General features: G+C 38.5%; 1 protein-coding gene across 1 annotated transcript in view; it reads left to right on the forward strand.

Moving 5' to 3' along the window:
* Positions 1-18,106, forward strand: part of TTC23L (tetratricopeptide repeat domain 23 like) — a 55,697-nt gene that overhangs the window by 33,151 nt on the left and 4,440 nt on the right. The window contains exons 9-11 of the mRNA XM_041746866.1: positions 4,671-4,798; positions 5,317-5,466; positions 12,590-12,672. Coding sequence (XP_041602800.1) covers positions 4,671-4,798; positions 5,317-5,466; positions 12,590-12,672 — 361 coding nt within the window. The remainder of the gene's footprint in view (positions 1-4,670; positions 4,799-5,316; positions 5,467-12,589; positions 12,673-18,106) is intronic.

Below are 18,106 nucleotides of genomic sequence, written 5' to 3' on the forward strand. Positions count from 1 at the left end.
ATGCTAACTTCTCTTGGAGACACCCTCACAGATGCACTCCAGAAATAATGTTTTATCAGCTGTTTGGGCATCCCTTTGCATGGTCAAGTTGACACAAAATTAAGCATGACAAGTCCACTCCTCGTCAACTTGATCTTACATGCATCTCCTCAAACCTACTTAATCTCCAAATAAAGACATAATTATGTCTAATATGGTATAACTACCCTGAATACAACTGAAAATGTACTAATCCCTTTCCCAGAAGAGATAAAGTCCTTCAATGATGTTTACTCTTCTGATATTCCATAACTTGAAAACTATGATGTAAAATTAACAATACTTAAATACTGATATAACATCAGTACATCTTCTGTTCCATGAAAAGGGAATAAAAGAAGAAAAATAAGATATTTGCTTAATATATGCATATGTGCACACAAGCATATTCATAGCACAATGAGGAAATACGCATGACAGTTACAGTTCTCATTTGTGTAACTCATCTCGTGGTTGTAACTGGTATAACTATCTTTTCCTAGTACCATTCTGTATTCCCTTTGCCTTCAACAAGCATGTCACCTGATACTGGTTCTTTACCTACTGGGTTGACTGAAACCTTCATTCCTGAGGGTTCTGGGCCATTACTAACCCTGCCTAGATTGGGATGTTGTAGTGTTCCAGTGACCTTAATCACAGAACACAGTAATACTATGAGATGCTGTCTAAGAACTACTGGATGGAATCTCCTATTCCAGAAAGGTGCTTTCTTACCTCCACTGAGGAGTAGTGGTTCAGTTTCCCTTAGTATTTAGGCTGAGTCACCCTAGGTAGCATAGGAACTCCTTCCTTGATTTGGGGCATGAGGAGCCCAAAGAGGCCAGGTGACAGTCTTCACTTTCAGATACTACTTATATTTCCACCCCTTGATTTCTAGACCTGGGAATCCTGGCTATTGGAGAAATAGCACCATATGTTGGATGCTGATCTAGAGTACATACAGCCTTCTGGAGAACTCAAGCCTTGCAAAGTATTGCCCGCCAGCTGGCACTGTAACTATCTATCTTCAAAAGACCATTCCACCATTCTGTCAAGCCAGCTGCTTCAGTATGGTAGGGAACATGGTAAGACCAGTGAATTCCACCAGTGTGGGCCTATTCCTGCACTTCTTTTGCTATGAAGTGAGTTCCTTGATCCAAAGCAATGGTGTGTGGAATACCATAATGGTGGATGAGGCATTCTGTAAGTTTATGGATGGTAGTTTTGTCAGAAGCATTGCATGAAGGGAAGGCAAATTTATCCAGAGTAGAAATCTATTCCACTTAAGGACAAAATGCTGCTCTTGGGCAGCCCCGGTGGCTCAGCGGTTTAGCGCCGCCTTCAGCCCAAGGCCTGATCCTGGAGACCCTGGATCAAGTCCCACATCGGGCTCCCTGAATGGAGCCTGCTTCTCCCTCTGCCTGTGTTTCTGCCTCTCTCTCTCTCTCTGTCTCTCTCTCTGTCTCTCATGAATAAATAAATAAAATCCTTGAAAAAATAAATAAAAATAAGAAAATAAAAACAAAATGCTGCTCTTTCCATAAAGTAAATAGTTCAATGTAATCAGCTTGCTACCAGGTAGCTGGCTAATCACCCCAGGTAATGGTACCATGTCAGGGGCTCAGTGTTGCTATCAGCTGCTGGCTGACTGGGTACTCAGCCATGGCTTTGGCAAGTAAAAGTCCTGTTGTTCTCACTCCTGGCATCAAAATCTGTATCAGTCAGGGTTTTCCAGAGAGTTAATAACCAATAGAAGTGAGGGGGCACTGGTATAAATCTCAGAGTTCAAAGACCCAAGAACCAAGAACTTCAATATTTGAGGGCAGAAGATGGATTTCCAGCTCAAGAAGAGAGAGAGAAATTCCATCCTTCCTTTCCTTTTTTTTTTTGTTTTTGTTTTTGTTTTTGTTTTTGTTTTTGGTGAACTTGGTGAAGACATATCTTCTTTACTCAGTATATTGATTCAATTGTTCATTTCTTCCAGAAACACCTTTGCAGACACACCCAGAATTGTTTTATCACCTATCTGGGCACCCCTTAGCTCAGTCTAGTTGACCCTTAAAATTAACCATCACACGTGCTTTCTGTAGGCCAGGTTATGTGGGAAATGTCTGTACCTTCCACTGAATTTTTCTGAGTGATTGCTTTAAAAAATAAAGTCTATTTTAAAGAAACCAAACACCTGAGCAAAGACATTAACATTCAAACACCATAGAGGAGACAGATTCTGTAGTTTAAGTCTAGGCAATACACTAAAACAAAACAAAAACCCACAAAAATATATCAGAATCTATAGTTGCTACTATATAATATCTAAAATGTACAGTTTTCTTTTTTTAAATGTAGTTTTCAACAAAAGAGAAACATACAAATAAAATACTCAGAGTAGTTAATAGATATTGCCTCTAAGCGGGATAGATGTTGGATTCAGCAAAGACTTCAAAGCAGCTATCATAAATATGTTCAAAGAATTAAAGGAAACTGACCAAAGAGTTAAAAGAAAATACAATTAAAATTGCCTAGCAAATAGGAAGTCTCCATAGAGAAATATAAACTATTTAAGAAAAAAAAACAACCAAATGGAAATTGTAGAGTTGTAATATACAGTAACTGAATGAAAATTCATCAAGTGGTCTCAACATCAGATTTGAGATGACAGAGGAGGGAATGAGGTAGCTCACAAGTAGGGCACTAGAAATGATCCAGACCAAAGAACAAAAGAGAAAGGTATTGAAGGAAAATGAACAAAGCGTAAGAGATCTGTGGGACAACAGCTGGTATACCAACATACCTGCAACAGGAGCTCCAGAAGGGCAGAAGGCAGAATGAAGCAGCAAATTATCTAAAGAAATAATGGCCCCAAACTTCCCACGTTTATTATCTACAGATCCAAAATTCTCAGTGCCAAATAAGATAAGCACAAGGAGAACCACAACTAGGCACAGTCAAACTGCTGAACGACAAAAAGAGAATCTTGAAAGCAGCAATGGAAAAACAACTCTGTAGAGGGGAACAATATGATTAATGGCTGGTTTTTTATCAGAACAATGGAGGCTAGAAGGTAGTGGAAAAACATATTCAAAATGTTGGAATAAAATTCAACTAAGAATTTTTTTTAATTTATTTTATTTTTTTTCAACTAAGAATTTATATTCAGGAAAACTGTCCTTTGAAAATGAGGGTGAGGGGCACCTAACTGGCTCAGGCAGAAGAGCATGTTACTCTTGATCTCGGAGTTGTGAGTTTGAGCCCTATGTAAGGTGTAGAGATTGCCTAAATGAGGAATACTTTTTTTTTTTTTATAAATTTTTTTATTTATTTATGATAGTCACAGAGAGAGAGAGAGAGGCAGAGACACAGGCAGAGGGAGAAGCAGGCTCCATGCACCGGGAGCCTGATGTGGGATTCGATCCCGGGTCTCCAGGATCGCGCCCTGGGCCAAAGGCAGGCGCCAAACCGCTGCGCCACCCAGGGATCCCCAATGAGGAATACTTTTTAAAAAAGAAAAGAAAATGAAGGTGAGATAGACATTCCCTGACAGACAAGATTTGTTGGTAGTTGTCCTGACCTAAAATAAATACTAAAGAAAGCCCTTAGGCTGAAAGAAAATGGGAGAACACAGACACTCATCCACAGAAAAGATTGAAGAGAATTGGAACTGAGGATAGGTATAATGGACTATATACACAAATATGCATCAACTTGTAAATGGATCAACAATATGTATCTACTCAGAAGGAAGAATGAAGTACTAATTTCATGCACATGGATGAGCCTCAAAAACAGCATGATGCATGAAAGAATCACAAAAGACTCCTATGTTGTATGAATCCAATTATATGAAATTTCTAGAAGAGGCAAAGACATAGAGATCAAACGAAGGTCAGTCATTACCTGAGACAGGGTGAGAGCAGGCATTGATTGCCACCAACCATGGAGAAACATTTTGGGGTTGATGGATATCTTCTAAAACTGGATTTTGATCGTGATTACATAACTGTAAATTTACTAAAACTTCATCAGACTGTGTAATTGCATGGTTGAATGTGTGGTATGCCAATTATACCTTAATACAGTGGTAAAAAATGTTAACAGTGCCTGTTTCTGAGTAGTGTGAATGGAGACAATTTTCATTTTCTTTTTGCTTCTATTGCATTTTCTAGACTGATTACCTAAACATCTATTATGGTTGGAATAAAAGACAACATTAAAAGTAAATTTTTAAACAATAACAACTATATTTAAAATACTTTTGAAGCAAAAACTCTCCCTCGACACACAGACACCCCCCCACACACACACACACACCTAGCAGGAATCCCAGTAAACAATACTCTATCAGAGTGTAATTTAGCTAAATATATACTCTTTTATTGCACTTGGGAATTTAATATGGTAGCTATTTTGGGTCTTAGGATAAGGCTGTTCAGACGTGACTTTCTTTTCCTACAGAAAAATCCATCAACAGAATAACATTACATCAGCTGATGCCATGCCACCAAATTATATCTCAGACTTTTTGAGGGTCCTTATGAGACCTGCAATAGAACAGGCAATGAATTTAAGTATGAAATGTCTTAATTGAGCCAAAGCTGATATTAGCTACTTGTAGAGACTAGCAGCCTGCCTTAAATGTTCCCTTTTTTTTGCAGATGCTGTTGAGATATATTTTATAAAGAGTATCAGTGCATATCAAGCAACATTGGGCCCAGCAGATTATGAAACACTGACAACCATTGAAGAATTTTGCAAATGGCTTGTCCAAAATGGCGAAAAACAGGTAAATGTGAACAGGTAAATCAACAAGAGGCAGTGTGATATTTGGCAAGATCCTTAGCCTTCATAGTGTTCATTTATATATGTAAATATATATATATATATAATTTATATTATGACTGTTCAGACATGGCTTTATTTTCCTACAGAAAAATCCATGCCTTTCATCAACTGATGAAACTGATACCATCAAATTATATCTCAGACTTTTTGAGATTCCTTATGAGACCTGCAATGAGAACAGGCAATGAATATATATATATATATATTCATTATTATACATTAACTATCATTAATTATCATATATATATATGAATAACTATCATTATTGAACTTAATCTTAGAATTTTACTCTTCACAGAAACACATTACTTAGGTGACACATCACAACTGCCTGACCCTGGTGGGTTGCGTCAGTGTGATGTAGAACATCTCCTCCATAGAATAATGGAATAAAACTGACATGCTCCTTCAGAATTGCCAGAATGATTTTAAAACACTTTTCTTTAATTCATTCCCTAGGAGGCTTACAGACTGCTAAAGGCTGCACTGAAGTCTCAGGTCATCAGCTATGGTGACTGCAGTGAAAAAGTGGCCGAAACTTTTTACAACATGGGCAGGATCTGCTTCGCCAAAGGAGAGCTCAGAAAGGCCATTCAGCTGTTACAGAAGGTGAATGCTGGCAGCCTTTTACATGTTCTCCTGGGCCTGTAAGCACAATGTGAAGAGTAATACGTGTGGTGTGGGGAGATTATTTTCCCTTTCTTTCCCTCCCCTCCCTCTCCCCTCTCTTCCCGTCCCCTTTCCTCCCATCCGCTCTCCTCCCCTCCCCTCCCTTTTGCTTCCCTCTCCTTCTTTCCTTCCTTCGCTTTTTCCTTACTTTACTATTCCTTTTGATTTTTTAAGTAAAGCAAAAATTCCATTTCTTAGATGTGCTGAGGGAGAACATGATACAGAGACTTTTGTTGTGTCCATGCTGGGCCAGCCTCTTAAAAGAGTAATAACATCGCAGTGTTGGAATCTAGGTATGGCAGTGGCGGAGTATGAAAGCACCCAACGTTGGGCGGTCAAGAACACCTTGTGTAAACCATTCTTGCCCAAATACTGATACATTCCCAGGCGGCTCAGACAACCCTGGACATTCACATCCTGTAGTAGGATCTGGCAAGAGGTGAGACCAAACCACGGTTCAGCTAGTCAGTATTCTGACAGACCAAGGCTAAAGACAAGGTCAGATAGGTAGGGATGTCTCTACATAAAATCTAAGTTTATTCAATGTCAGAGAAAAAGTTGGTGAAGCTCAACCAATACTCATGTGAGCAGAGGGAGGAGTCGAAAGCAATCCACATGTGTACATTGGCAAACGACAGGTCTGGAGAGATTTTATCTCATTTCAGGTTAACTAAATGTAATCAGGAAATAAGTATGAAGATAGTAAATAATGGGAGAAAGGGGGCCTTATTTTGAAGATTCTGAGAAAAAGAAAACCTTATGAAATAAGTTACAGGGATCAGAAGAATGTCTTCAAGGGCAGCATGAACATAGGGATGGGAGCAGAAAAACCTATAAGGACAGAAAACTTTACAGTGAAAGAATGACCATCTGAGTCCAAAAGATGAGATGAGATTCAAGAGTGAAATAAGGGATTTCAGAGAAACAACAAATCCAATAGAATTCAAAGCTACGTGGAAAATAGGGAAGACTGTCTTAATGTGTCACAGTGATGGTGAGCACATCTCCCAAATCTAAAATTGCAACAGAGTCAATAAAAATCAAAACAAAAATGAAACAGACTAACAAAATCAGATTCCTGAGCCTCACCTCAGACCATTACATCACAAGTTCTAAGAGGTGTGTTTAGAATCTGTGTTTTTATTTTTATTTTTTTTTAATTTTTATTTTATTATTTATGATAGTCACACAGAGAGGGAGAGAGAGATGCAGAGACACAGGCAGAGGGAGAAGCAGGCCCCATGCACCAGGAGCCCGACGCGGGATTCGATCCCGGGTCTCCAGGATCGCGCCCTGGGCCAAAGGCAGGCGCTAAACCGCTGCGCCACCCAGGGATCCCTAGAATCTGTGTTTTTAATACTTCTAGAGATATAATATCCTGTCAGTTTAAAGAATCAGAGATTGATAATGCAGACTTGAAAAGCTGTCCTGCAATGCAGAGAGAAGGGAAAGAGGGAGGCAAAGTAGAGATTTACCTGAAGAATTGTGTGTATTCCTGAAAAAGAACTAGAATACTTGGAATAGAAACAGTAATCAAAGAAGTCATTGAGAGCAACTTTTCTGAAATGAAAAACAACAACAACCACAACAAAACCAACCCAGCATACGTATTGTACACAAGATGAAAAGCAAGCCCAATCTAGATTTTACCTGGCCATGGATGTCTGATGGCACAGCTACATCCTCCATTTGGAATAGTGATTCAACTTGGGGATTTAGGATTCTGTAAGGTAGGTAGGGGCTGCAGCTTTGCTATCAGCTTTTATCCTTAGGGCTTTAGACACATCAATGTCCCAGCCCAGAAAGGAGGTGAGAACTAGAAGGGCATGCTGACAGTCAGGCTGTTGTTTTGAGGTTGGAACACCTTCCTCATGCTGGGTATCCATCAGTGGGATGCTGGAAGTTTCTGAATTAGCCTAAGTTAATAGATGCTGTTCTGGGGATTGGAAACTACTCCCGGAGCTAAAAAGAAGGCAAGAAATCTCACCAAAAATTGATGCTGTGAGGAAACTCCTTTGGCAGATAGAATAGAGCATAAAGAGGGTGACACTTTTGGCTAACTTTTATCTTGGGCAGTTCATGTTTTATGTTAAAAGGAATCGAAGTTAAATGTAGTAGGGTGGAGGTGAGAAGAGAAAAGACAAACCTTAAAAATTATAATCTTGTGATGGAATAATTTTTATTTGCATACCATAAACTATACATATTTTGAAGTGTACAGTTTGATCAGTTTTGACATCTTGACCTGTGAAACTATTACCACAATCAAGATCATGAATATATCAGTCACCCCCCAAAATTTCTCCATGTCCCTTTCTAATTATTCAGCTCCACCCCTCCCCCAAAGCCACCCCCAGACAATAGCTGGTTTGCTTTGTCACTGTAGACACATTAGCATTTTCTACGATTTTATATAAGTAGAATCCTATAGTTAAATCATTCTTTCACCATAATTATTTTGAGACTTATCCATATTATTGTGTGTATCCATGGTTTACTCTTACTGCTGAGTACTACATTATGTGGACAACATGATTTTTTTTTTATCCATTCACCTAATGATGAACATTTGACTGTTTCCAGTTTGAATTTATTATGGATAAAACTATGAATATTCATGTACAAATGTTTGTATGGAGATACACTTTCTTCTCTTGGCTCAGTCCTTAGGAGTACAATGGCTAAGTAATATGATGGGTGTATGTTTACCTTTACACAAAACTGCCAAAATTTTGGAAAATAGTTGCATCATGTATTCCCCCCAGCAGGGCCTGAGAATTCAGTTTCTTCACATCTTTGCCAGGAATTGACGTGGCCAGTGCTTTTAATTGTAGTCACCCTAATAAATATGGAGTGGTGTCTGATTGTGTTTTTTAAGGTATTTTTTAAGGTATTTATTTATTTATTTGAGAGAGAGTGAGCAAGAGCACAAGTCGGGAGAGAGAGAGGAAGAGAGAGAATCCCAAGCAGACTCTGTGCTGAGTGCAGAGCCCACACGGAACTCAGTCTCATGATCCATGAGATCAAGACCTGAGCCAAAATCACAAGTTGGATATTTAACCTACTGTGCCACTCAGGCGCCCCTCATTGTGGTTTTGTGTTTATCTTGTGTATCTTTCCTTGTATTTATTTCTAATTTTATCTTCTTGGGTGAAGTGTTGATCTAAATCTTCTGCTCATTTTTCATTAGTTCTTTGCTTTCTTATGATTGACTTTTAAAAGTTCTTCATATACCCTAACCATGCTGTGTCCAATGCCTGTGGACTTATATATGACTCTTTTAATATTGTAAAGATGCTGATGTACAATTTTTGTGTGTTTATATGAACACATGTTCCTAGTTCAAGTCCTAAATGATGATATAAAGCGAAAAAAATTAGAGTTCTTCATATATTCTAGGTACAAGTTCTTTATCAGATATGATTTGGAAATATTTTCTCTCAGTCTGCAGTTTGTCTTTTCATTTGCTTAACAAATGTCTTTTGAAGAGCATAAATTTTAAAATTTAATGAAGTTCAGTTTATCATTTTGTTCTTTTATGGGTTATGCTTTTGATGTTTTATGTAGGAAATCTTTGCCTAAAAAAGTCACAAAGATTTTTCTTCTTTGTTTTCTTTTAGATTTTTTTATAGTTTTAGGTTTAATATTTAGGACTATGATCCACTTGAGTCAGTTTTCCTCTATGGTACTAGGACTGGATCTCAGTGAAATTAATTAATTAATTTTGCATATAGATATCTGGTTCTAGCATTATTTTTATTGAAAAGACATTCTTTTCTCTACTTTATTATCTTTTTACCTTTGTCAAAAATCAGTTTGTGGGGCACATGGGTGGCTCAGTGGTTGAGCGTCTGCCTTTGGCTCAAATCATGATCTGGGAGTTGTGGGATAGAGTCCCACATCAGGCTCCCAGGAGGGAGCCTGCTTTTCCCCTCTGCCTATGTCTCTGATTCTCTATGTCTCTCATGAATATAAAATAAAATAAAATAATATATAGTCTTAAAAAAATCTGTGTGTGTGTATGTATATGTGGATTTATTTATGGACTGTTTTCTATCCCACTGATTGTTTTTTTTTTTTTTTTAAAGTAGGCTCCACATCCAACATAGGGCTTGAACTCATGACCCTGAGTTCAAGAGATGCATGCTCTACCAACTGAGGCAGCCAGGCACCCCCTGTTTTTCTATCTTGATGCCAATACCTTGCTGTCTTGATTATTGTAGCTTTAAAACAGGTCCTGAAATTAGGTAGTGTTAGTTTTCCAACTTTGTTCTTCTTTTTTAGTGTTATTCTGAGTATTCTAGGTTCTTTGCATTTCCATAGGAATTTTAGAATCGCCATGTCAGTTTCTCCAAAAACACAGATTGGGATTTGGATTGAATTCCACTGAATGTATAGATCAGCTTGGGAAGAATTAACATTTTAATAGTCTTGAGCTTTTTACTCATAAACACATGGTGTTCTTCCATTTATAGATCATCTAATTTCTCCCAATATATTTTATAGTTTTCAATGTACAGATCTTCTGCATCTTTTCTTAGTTTTATTCATACTGATTTCATATTTTTTATGCTATTTTAAATGTATCATATATGGATTTCAATTTCTGATTATTGATGCTAGTATAGAAATACAAGGGATTTATTAATATAATAATTTTGTGTCCATAACTTTGCTAAACTCACTTGTTCTAGTAGCTGTTCATAGATTCATCAGATTTTCTACATAGATGATCTTGTCATCTGCAAATAAAGTTTTACTTCTTTCATTCTGATTTGGATGCCTTTTATTTCTTGTCACATTGGCTAGAACATCTAGTACAATGTTGAATAGAATTAGTGAGAACAGGCAACCTTGTCTAATTCCTGTTTTCAGGGGGAAATAATTTAGTCTTTCATCAATTAAGTTTGATGTTAGCTGTAGATTTTTTTAAAAAGATTTTATTTATTTATTCATAGAGACACAGGCAGAAGGAGAAGCAGGCTCCATGCAGGGAGCCCAACATGGGACTCGATCCCGGGTCTCCAGGATCACACCCCAGGCTGCAGGCAGTGCTAAACCACTGCGCCACCAGGGCTGCCCAGCTATAGATTTTTTAATAGATGCTTTCTTAGGTTGAGGAGATTCCCTTTTACTCCTGGTTTGCTAAGGAGTTATTGTTGCTTTTAAATCAGGAATAGTTGTTAGATTTTATAAAATTGTGTTTTGGATATTATAAAAATTATTTTTCTGTACCTACTGCTATAATCCATGATTTTTAAGATTTTATTTATTTATTCATGAGAGACACAGAGAGAGGCAGAGACATAGGCAGAGGAAGAAGTAGGCTCCCTGCAGGGAGCCCGATGTGGGACTTGATCCTGGGACCCCGGGATCATGACCTGAGTCAAAGACAGATGCTCAACCACTGAGCCACCCAGACACTTCAATCCATGATTTTTTTGGGTCTATAATTCCTATCCCTGTGCTTTCAAGTTCATTGATTTTTTTTTCTCCAATGTCAATCTCTTAACCCCATCTAGTGTATTCTTCCTTCAGATATTTTCATCTCCAGAAATGTGATTTGGATCTTTAAAAAAAAATGTTTTTCATGTCCTCACTTAATTTTTTAAGCACATGAAATAAAGTTACAGTAATGGTCTTAATATGCTTTTCTGCTAATTCTAACATCAAACCAGTTTGGGGTTGGTTTTTATTGATTTATCTCATATGGATCATACTTTTCTCATATGGATCATACTTTTCTTCTTTACATGCCTGGCAATCTTTGGATGCTAGACATTGTATATTTTATGTTATTGGGTGTTGGATATTTTTGTATTCCTATAAGTATTTTTGAACTTTGTTCTGGATGTCAGTTACAGTTTGGTCCTTTTAGGTCTTGCCTTTTAAGACTCAGTAGATGAGACTAGAGCAGCATTTAGTCAAGGGCTAATGATCCTTGATTACTGAGGCAAAAAGCCTTCTGAGTACACCACCCACAATGAGGCTTTCTAGATTAGCTGGTTGGAACAGGCACTGTACCTAGCCCTGTGTAAGTGCCCAGTCCTGTTCCTGCCAGCCCCTTCAGTTGATGCTTTCCCCAGCTTTGGGCAGTTTTCTCACACAGATGTGCTAATTAGTACTCTGCTGAATAATTAAAGGAGACCCACTGCAGATATTTCTGGATCTTTTTCTGTGCAGCTGTCTCCTCTCTTTTACTCTGCTCTGAGAATCTCCTGGGACTCTCAGCTCTTTTTCCTCAATTCCGTGAGTCTGCTGAGCTTCAAGTTGTTCCTTTCCCTACATCATGGCCTGGAAATGCTCCTAAAGCAATAATCTGGGGGCAGTCATAGGATTTATATCACTTGTTGCCCTCTCTCAGGGACACTGCTCTTTGTTGGCTGATGTTCAGCGTCTTAAAGATTGTTACATATATTATGGGTTTTCTTTCCTTCCTTCCTTCCTTCCTTCCTTCCTTCCTTCCTTCCTTCCTTCCTTCCTTCCTTCCTTCCTTCTCCCCTCCCCCTCCCCTTCTTCTTCTTCTTCTTCTTTCTTCTTTCTTCTTCTTCTGTCATAGCTATTTGGAAAATCCTCATGGCAGTCACTCCTGCAGCTATGTTTTGGCCCTGTTACTTGGGTGATCCATAGCCATATACAGCAGTGGTAGGTGCAATGAAATGGAATGATACACATAGACCCATGGGGGGTGTCCAAAGCCTTCAATTCAGGCTCCTTTGGGCACCTGGGTGGCTCAGTGGTTGAGCATCTGCTTTTGGCTCAGGTCATGATCCTGGGGTCCTGGGATCAAGTCCCACATTGGGCTCCCCACAGGAAGTCTGCTTCTCCCTCTGCCTATGTGTCTGCCTCAATCTGTGTCTCTCATGAATAAATAAATAAAATCCTTAAAAAAAAATTCAGGCTCCTTTTCCTTCTTGGTTGGGAACCAGGAGGAGATTAAGAAATTTGAAATGTAAACTCATGATATCTCAATTCCACTAGTGTTCTCCTGAGTTTGGTTTATAATGATGGGGCTTGCTATCTGATTCTCTTTAACTTGTTATGTTTTTCAACTTACCTACAGTGTCTGATGATTCAAATATTTTTATATGGAAGTGAGCACAGTAAAAGCAGAGACACAAAAGACCTCCTTACCTTGTTGCAGAGGTGAGTTCTGGCTCTGGTCATCAACCAGGTCATCTGTGTGGGTATGTGGATAGCATGGCCTTGCCCAGATTCTTTCAGCTAGGGGTGATTACCTCTGTTATTCTTGCTATTAAGGCAGAATGCCAACCTCTGCTATGGTTTTGGCCAAATCCTGTGGTGGTAACTAATTGATTTCTAGTAGTGTCTCAGAAACCAATGTTCTGAGGGTCTTCTGCAATAATATTTACTATTTATCATATCTCTTTCAATGCTGAACATTGGAACCAAATCCTACAAGAGAGTTTCTCAGCTGACAGCCTGTGACAGATCCAATATGGATTTCTATAAAGTAAATTAATATGCTAAACTTGTTTTTTCTTGCTGCATATATACAATCTTGGTCCTTCAATATAAGGCAAGATTTTGGGGTGGGGGACAGGATTTAATCTCCAAAGTTAGTAATAAAAGAGTGTTTTGCACAGACTTGCCCCTTATTTATCTTTGGCATATCGTTGCTTTTTGTTCATCTCAGAATCATGTTGACCTTGAAATATTCTCTTCTAAGAAAGAAGAGAATTAAAATTTGTTGGGTGTATACTCAGTACCTATGACTGAGCTAGGTCCTAGCTGTGAAGTATTTAATCCTCAAAAATCTCCAGTACGATAGCTCTCATTTGATGGAAGGCAGTCCAATGTTTTGCAAAGGAACTTGCCTAAATATACTTCATCTTGGAGTAAGTGGTGGCCCAAGCAAGTATGACTCTCAAGGCCATGTGCTTTTCTCCTTAAAGCCTCTAATAAGCCTCTAATTCTCCTGCTTCATCAGTATCCAGAAGGAGGTTCTCTAGCCTCTCTAGTAATGCCCATGTGAGGATGGTGTACAGGGAACTTTTCCCCCTACCTGCTAATGTGTATGAAAGTATATTTTCCTGGTCAAGAACTATATATAGGGACCCCTGGGTGGCTTAGCAGTTTAGCGCCTGCCTTCAATCCAGGGTGTGATCCTGGAGTCCTAGGATCAAATCCCACATCAGACTTCCTGCATAGAGCCTGCTTCTCCCTCTGTCTGTGTCTCTGCCTCTCTCTCTCTCTCTCTCTCTCTCTGTCTCTCATGATTAATAAATAAAATTTAAAAAAAAAAGAGGGGGAAGGGACAAAGGGAGAGGGAGAGAGAGAATCCCAAGTGGGATCCACACCCAGCACAGAGCCTGAGTTGGGGCTTGATCTCACTCCCCTGAGATCATGACCTAAGCTGAAATCAAGGGTCACGTGCTTAACCTATTGAGCCACCCAGGTGCCCCCATAACAATATTAATAATATTGTGTAATTGTATAATAATATTGTACTGTAAAATACATATACTATTTCTAACCCACAAATAATCCTATTAGGGAGGTGTTTTTATCTCCCATGTGCAAGTGATAAAACTGAGAATCAGAAAGTTTGAATATCTTGTTTTAAATCACCTAGCTGGTAAGTATAGTGAGACTTGAACCCACATCTATCATATTTCAAAAATGCACTTCTTTTTTACTATGGAATGGGGATTCTCACTTTGATGAATTTGAGAATACATATGGAGACACCCGCTTAGCAGGGGAGCCTCTGGAGGTGCATTTTACATATGGAGGCACTGAGGGCTGATATTTACACAGAAAGAGGCGGAGCTGGGATTTGAAACTAGGTCTTTCTAACTCCAGATGTGGTCTTTGTAGGCAGTGTAGCCCACACTCTGAAGGCAGACTATCTGAATTTAAAACTCAGGTTCCAATCTCAGTTCCCTGATGTAGGCGAACCTTTCTTGGCCTTTATTTGTTTAAGAAAATAACAGTACCTTGCTCAAAAGGTAGGTTTTCTGATAATAAGATTATATATAATACAGCATGCCTAGATCAAGTCCTGGCAGGTCTTGAATGCTCGGTGAATGTTGGAATAATCATAATGATGATAATGTTAATCTTTCTGAGATGCTGGAGGTAATAGGTCTGAATGTTTAAATGAGAAGCTTTTGTGTAGCATGCAACTATTATTATTTTATTTTACAAGTAATGAGTAAAGAGCATACATAACTGGATTCATCCCTGTTGGCTTAACCTGCCTCTGTCACTTACTATGTGGCCTTGGGAAAATCATTTAACCATCTTGAACTTTGGTTTCTCCATCATTAAAATAGATAATAGTATACCACATAAAGTTGTTGTGGGTTTTAAATAAAATAATGTCTAGGACATGCACAGGACCAAGCCTGGAAGACTGTGTGCTCGCTCAGTGTTTGCAACAGAGCCTTCACTCCCCCTTCTCCCTCAAACCTGGAGCTAAAGTTCTCCTCAGCTTGTATTTAAAAAGAGAAATTAGGGAGCAGCTGGAGTGAATGTACTTCCTTGGTAGCCTGAGGTTTTCCTTCCCCGTCTTTCACTGTTCCTTGTTTCTTGTCCGTGGTTTGAAAAGAATCAGAGGAAGAGCAGAAATTAGGAGGGGCTGGTATAACCTAATTCAGACCCCAGGTAGTATGAATTTCTTTAGGCACGTGGAGACTAATTCTCTCTGTAAATGACAATGAGCCCAGGACCTGCCAAGAAAATCGAGATAAAGAGGAACAGTCTTTTGGAGGACTCTGCTGCAGGAGAAGTTGAGTCAGTAGAGGTTTTTCTTCCACCAAAACAAGCCCATATCTCATTCCTCAAGAAGTGCTGAGCAAAGCCATAGGAGTAGCTGCCAAAGCCCAGATGTCAAAAGAAAAAAAAATTTTAAAACCAGTACAAGAATTGTTCTCTTTGCTTGAGCATCTCACTGGAATGATCAATCCCAGATGTCCTGGAACTCGGCGAGTTTTCCAATGAGCTCTTGTGCTTTTTACCCCACCTCCTATGGAAACCCAGTGACAACATCACTGGACATTCATTGCCAGGAGCCCCAATTCTTGGCTTTTAAAGCCTCTGCAAAGAAGTGAAAGCAGAAATAGCCCCTTGAAATAGGAGTTGATTGTAAGGTTAGATGATAGTTGCAACTCTCAAGTCAGATTTTAGTGTATTGAAAAGGCACAGAAAATCTCAGATTTTGGAGTAAACTTGTACCTAAATCACAAATGTACTTCAGTTTTAATTACTTACATATCAGGCTCCTTCTAAGTACTAAATACTAATATTTTTAAGATAGAGTCCTTTCAGAAAAGCAAACACACATGACCAGATGACTAGTGTAGTAAAGCATTAATAGAAATGTGAACAAAGAGGACAAGTAATAAATTGGGAGACTAGAAATATGGGGGCTGTGTATACACTGGGGGCAGGTCGCTGAGTCTTCAAAGAAAAGTAAGATATCAGCAGGAAGCAGAGAAGCCAGAGGAGGGCATTTCGAGTAGCATGAACAAAAAGCACAGTGGCATGGAGAGAGTTGATATTTCTGAGGAAACACAAGGTACATGAGTAAGAACATGCTGGACATGAGTTTGGAAAGATAAATTAGGGTGAGATTATGGGCTATTTTATGTGCCATGCTAAGGAGTTTAGAACTTAGTAGACAGAAGGATTTTAGCAAGATAAAACATGATAGATTATTGGCTTTACGACATTAACTCTGACAGCAGTGAAAGGATAGATGGGACGTAGGGTGATTTTAGATTAGAAGCAGGGAGATCAGTTAGGAGGCAGATACAACAGTCCAAGGTGGAAGTGTTGGGAGCCCTAATTATCTAAAGCCATAATAGGAGGAAAGTGGAGAGGATGGATTGAGAAACAATTTGTGATCTATTCTAATAAGACCTTAGAGCCAATTAGATGTGAGATGTAATAGAGGCAGGAGTCATAGGAGATTTTGAAGTTTCTAGCTTGGACATTTGGGTGAATGGTAGTGCTACTAAATGAAATAGTGCTGACAAGTGGAGATCATCCTGGAGGATGTCTAGAGGGTATGAGGAAGATGATGATTTCTATTTTGGATGTGTTAAGTTTGAGGTACCCACAATGCATACACTAGACAATGTCTAGTAGGCTCAATGGTTCAGGAGCTCAAGGACATAGATTCTGAAGTGAGGGGAATGGATAAAAAACCCATGGAATATGTATATATGAAATGAAAGGCTTAGGAGAAAACATTTATACTTATTTTAGAGATAATATATGCAATATTATTTGGAATAAAAACAGGGCTCAAATTTAAGCTTTCTCATTTGCTGTGAGACTTCTTATGTCTTCCTTCCTTCATCTAAAAAAGTGTGAAGGGGCACCTGACTGGCTCAGTTAGTAGAGTATATGACTCTTGATTTAGGGGTTGTGAGTTTGAGTCCCATGTTGGATGTGGATACTTAAAAATTTTTTTAAATAATCTTAAAAATGTGAATAATAAGAATTGTATTTTCATTGCTTTATTTAATATATGGCACTCGTAAGCTTCTGTAGCTGTTAATTGCTGTAATTCCTATTATTGTGTTATTTGGGAGTCATGCAGACATTCTGTCTTCCTTGTAGATTTTATTTTTAAAAATTTATTTATTTATTTATAGAGTATGGGAAAGAGGGGGGACAAGCAGAGAGAGGGACCAGCAGACTCCGTGCTGAGCTGGGAGCTCAATGCAGGGCTCCATCTTATGAACCTGAGATCATGACCTGAGCTGAAATCAAGAGTCAGAGGCTTAACTGACTGAGCCACTCAGGCAGAATTTTTTAAATAATAACAAAACAGTAGAAAAAACTCAAATGTCCACCAGTAGGAGCACCAGTACACGTTTATGGTCAATATAACGAGTTCGTGTTTATAATCGTATATATGGTCATTCGAAAGCGTGAAGTAGAGCTTTGAAGAGTTAGATATATTGCAGATATATTATTAGCGGTAAAAACATGAAAAGTACATATTAGTGAGTATCATATATAGTATAACCCATAAATATATATAGATATGTAGTTTGTAAAGGTAACAGTAACTATCTCTGGGACATAAGATTGTGGAGGGCTTTCAACTTCTATGTTATATATTTGTGCTGTTGACTTTTTTACATAATAAATATGTATTATATCTGTAATAATAAAAAAGATAAATTTTTAAAGAGTATGGCATGTGTGTCAAATATTAAGAGACAGTGTAATGTAGTGTTAAGAGAATGGACTATAGTCAGATACCAGCTCTTATTTATTAGCTATCTGACCTCGAACAAGTCACTTTACTCCTCAGTTTCCTTATCTGTAAAAAAATCTATAAAATGTGACTAAATTAATGGAAGTAAAACTGCTCAGAAAGAGGCCTGATAGAGGCCTTTGTGCTACTTAGAGGTGGTGCTGATGATGACGCTGATGATGATAGGAGGACGAGGACTACTAAGAAGCCAATATGCTGGCAAATAGAGAATCGCCACTGACATTCGAGCAAGCTGTATTGGTAGAGCAGATTTTTGAGATTACCCAATAATCCGGCACCTAATTAAACACCTCCCCAAATCAGGAACTCACTCATCACCTG

This window comes from Vulpes lagopus, chromosome 3 (assembly GCF_018345385.1).
Source record: "Vulpes lagopus strain Blue_001 chromosome 3, ASM1834538v1, whole genome shotgun sequence".
Classification (NCBI taxonomy): domain Eukaryota; kingdom Metazoa; phylum Chordata; class Mammalia; order Carnivora; family Canidae; genus Vulpes; species Vulpes lagopus.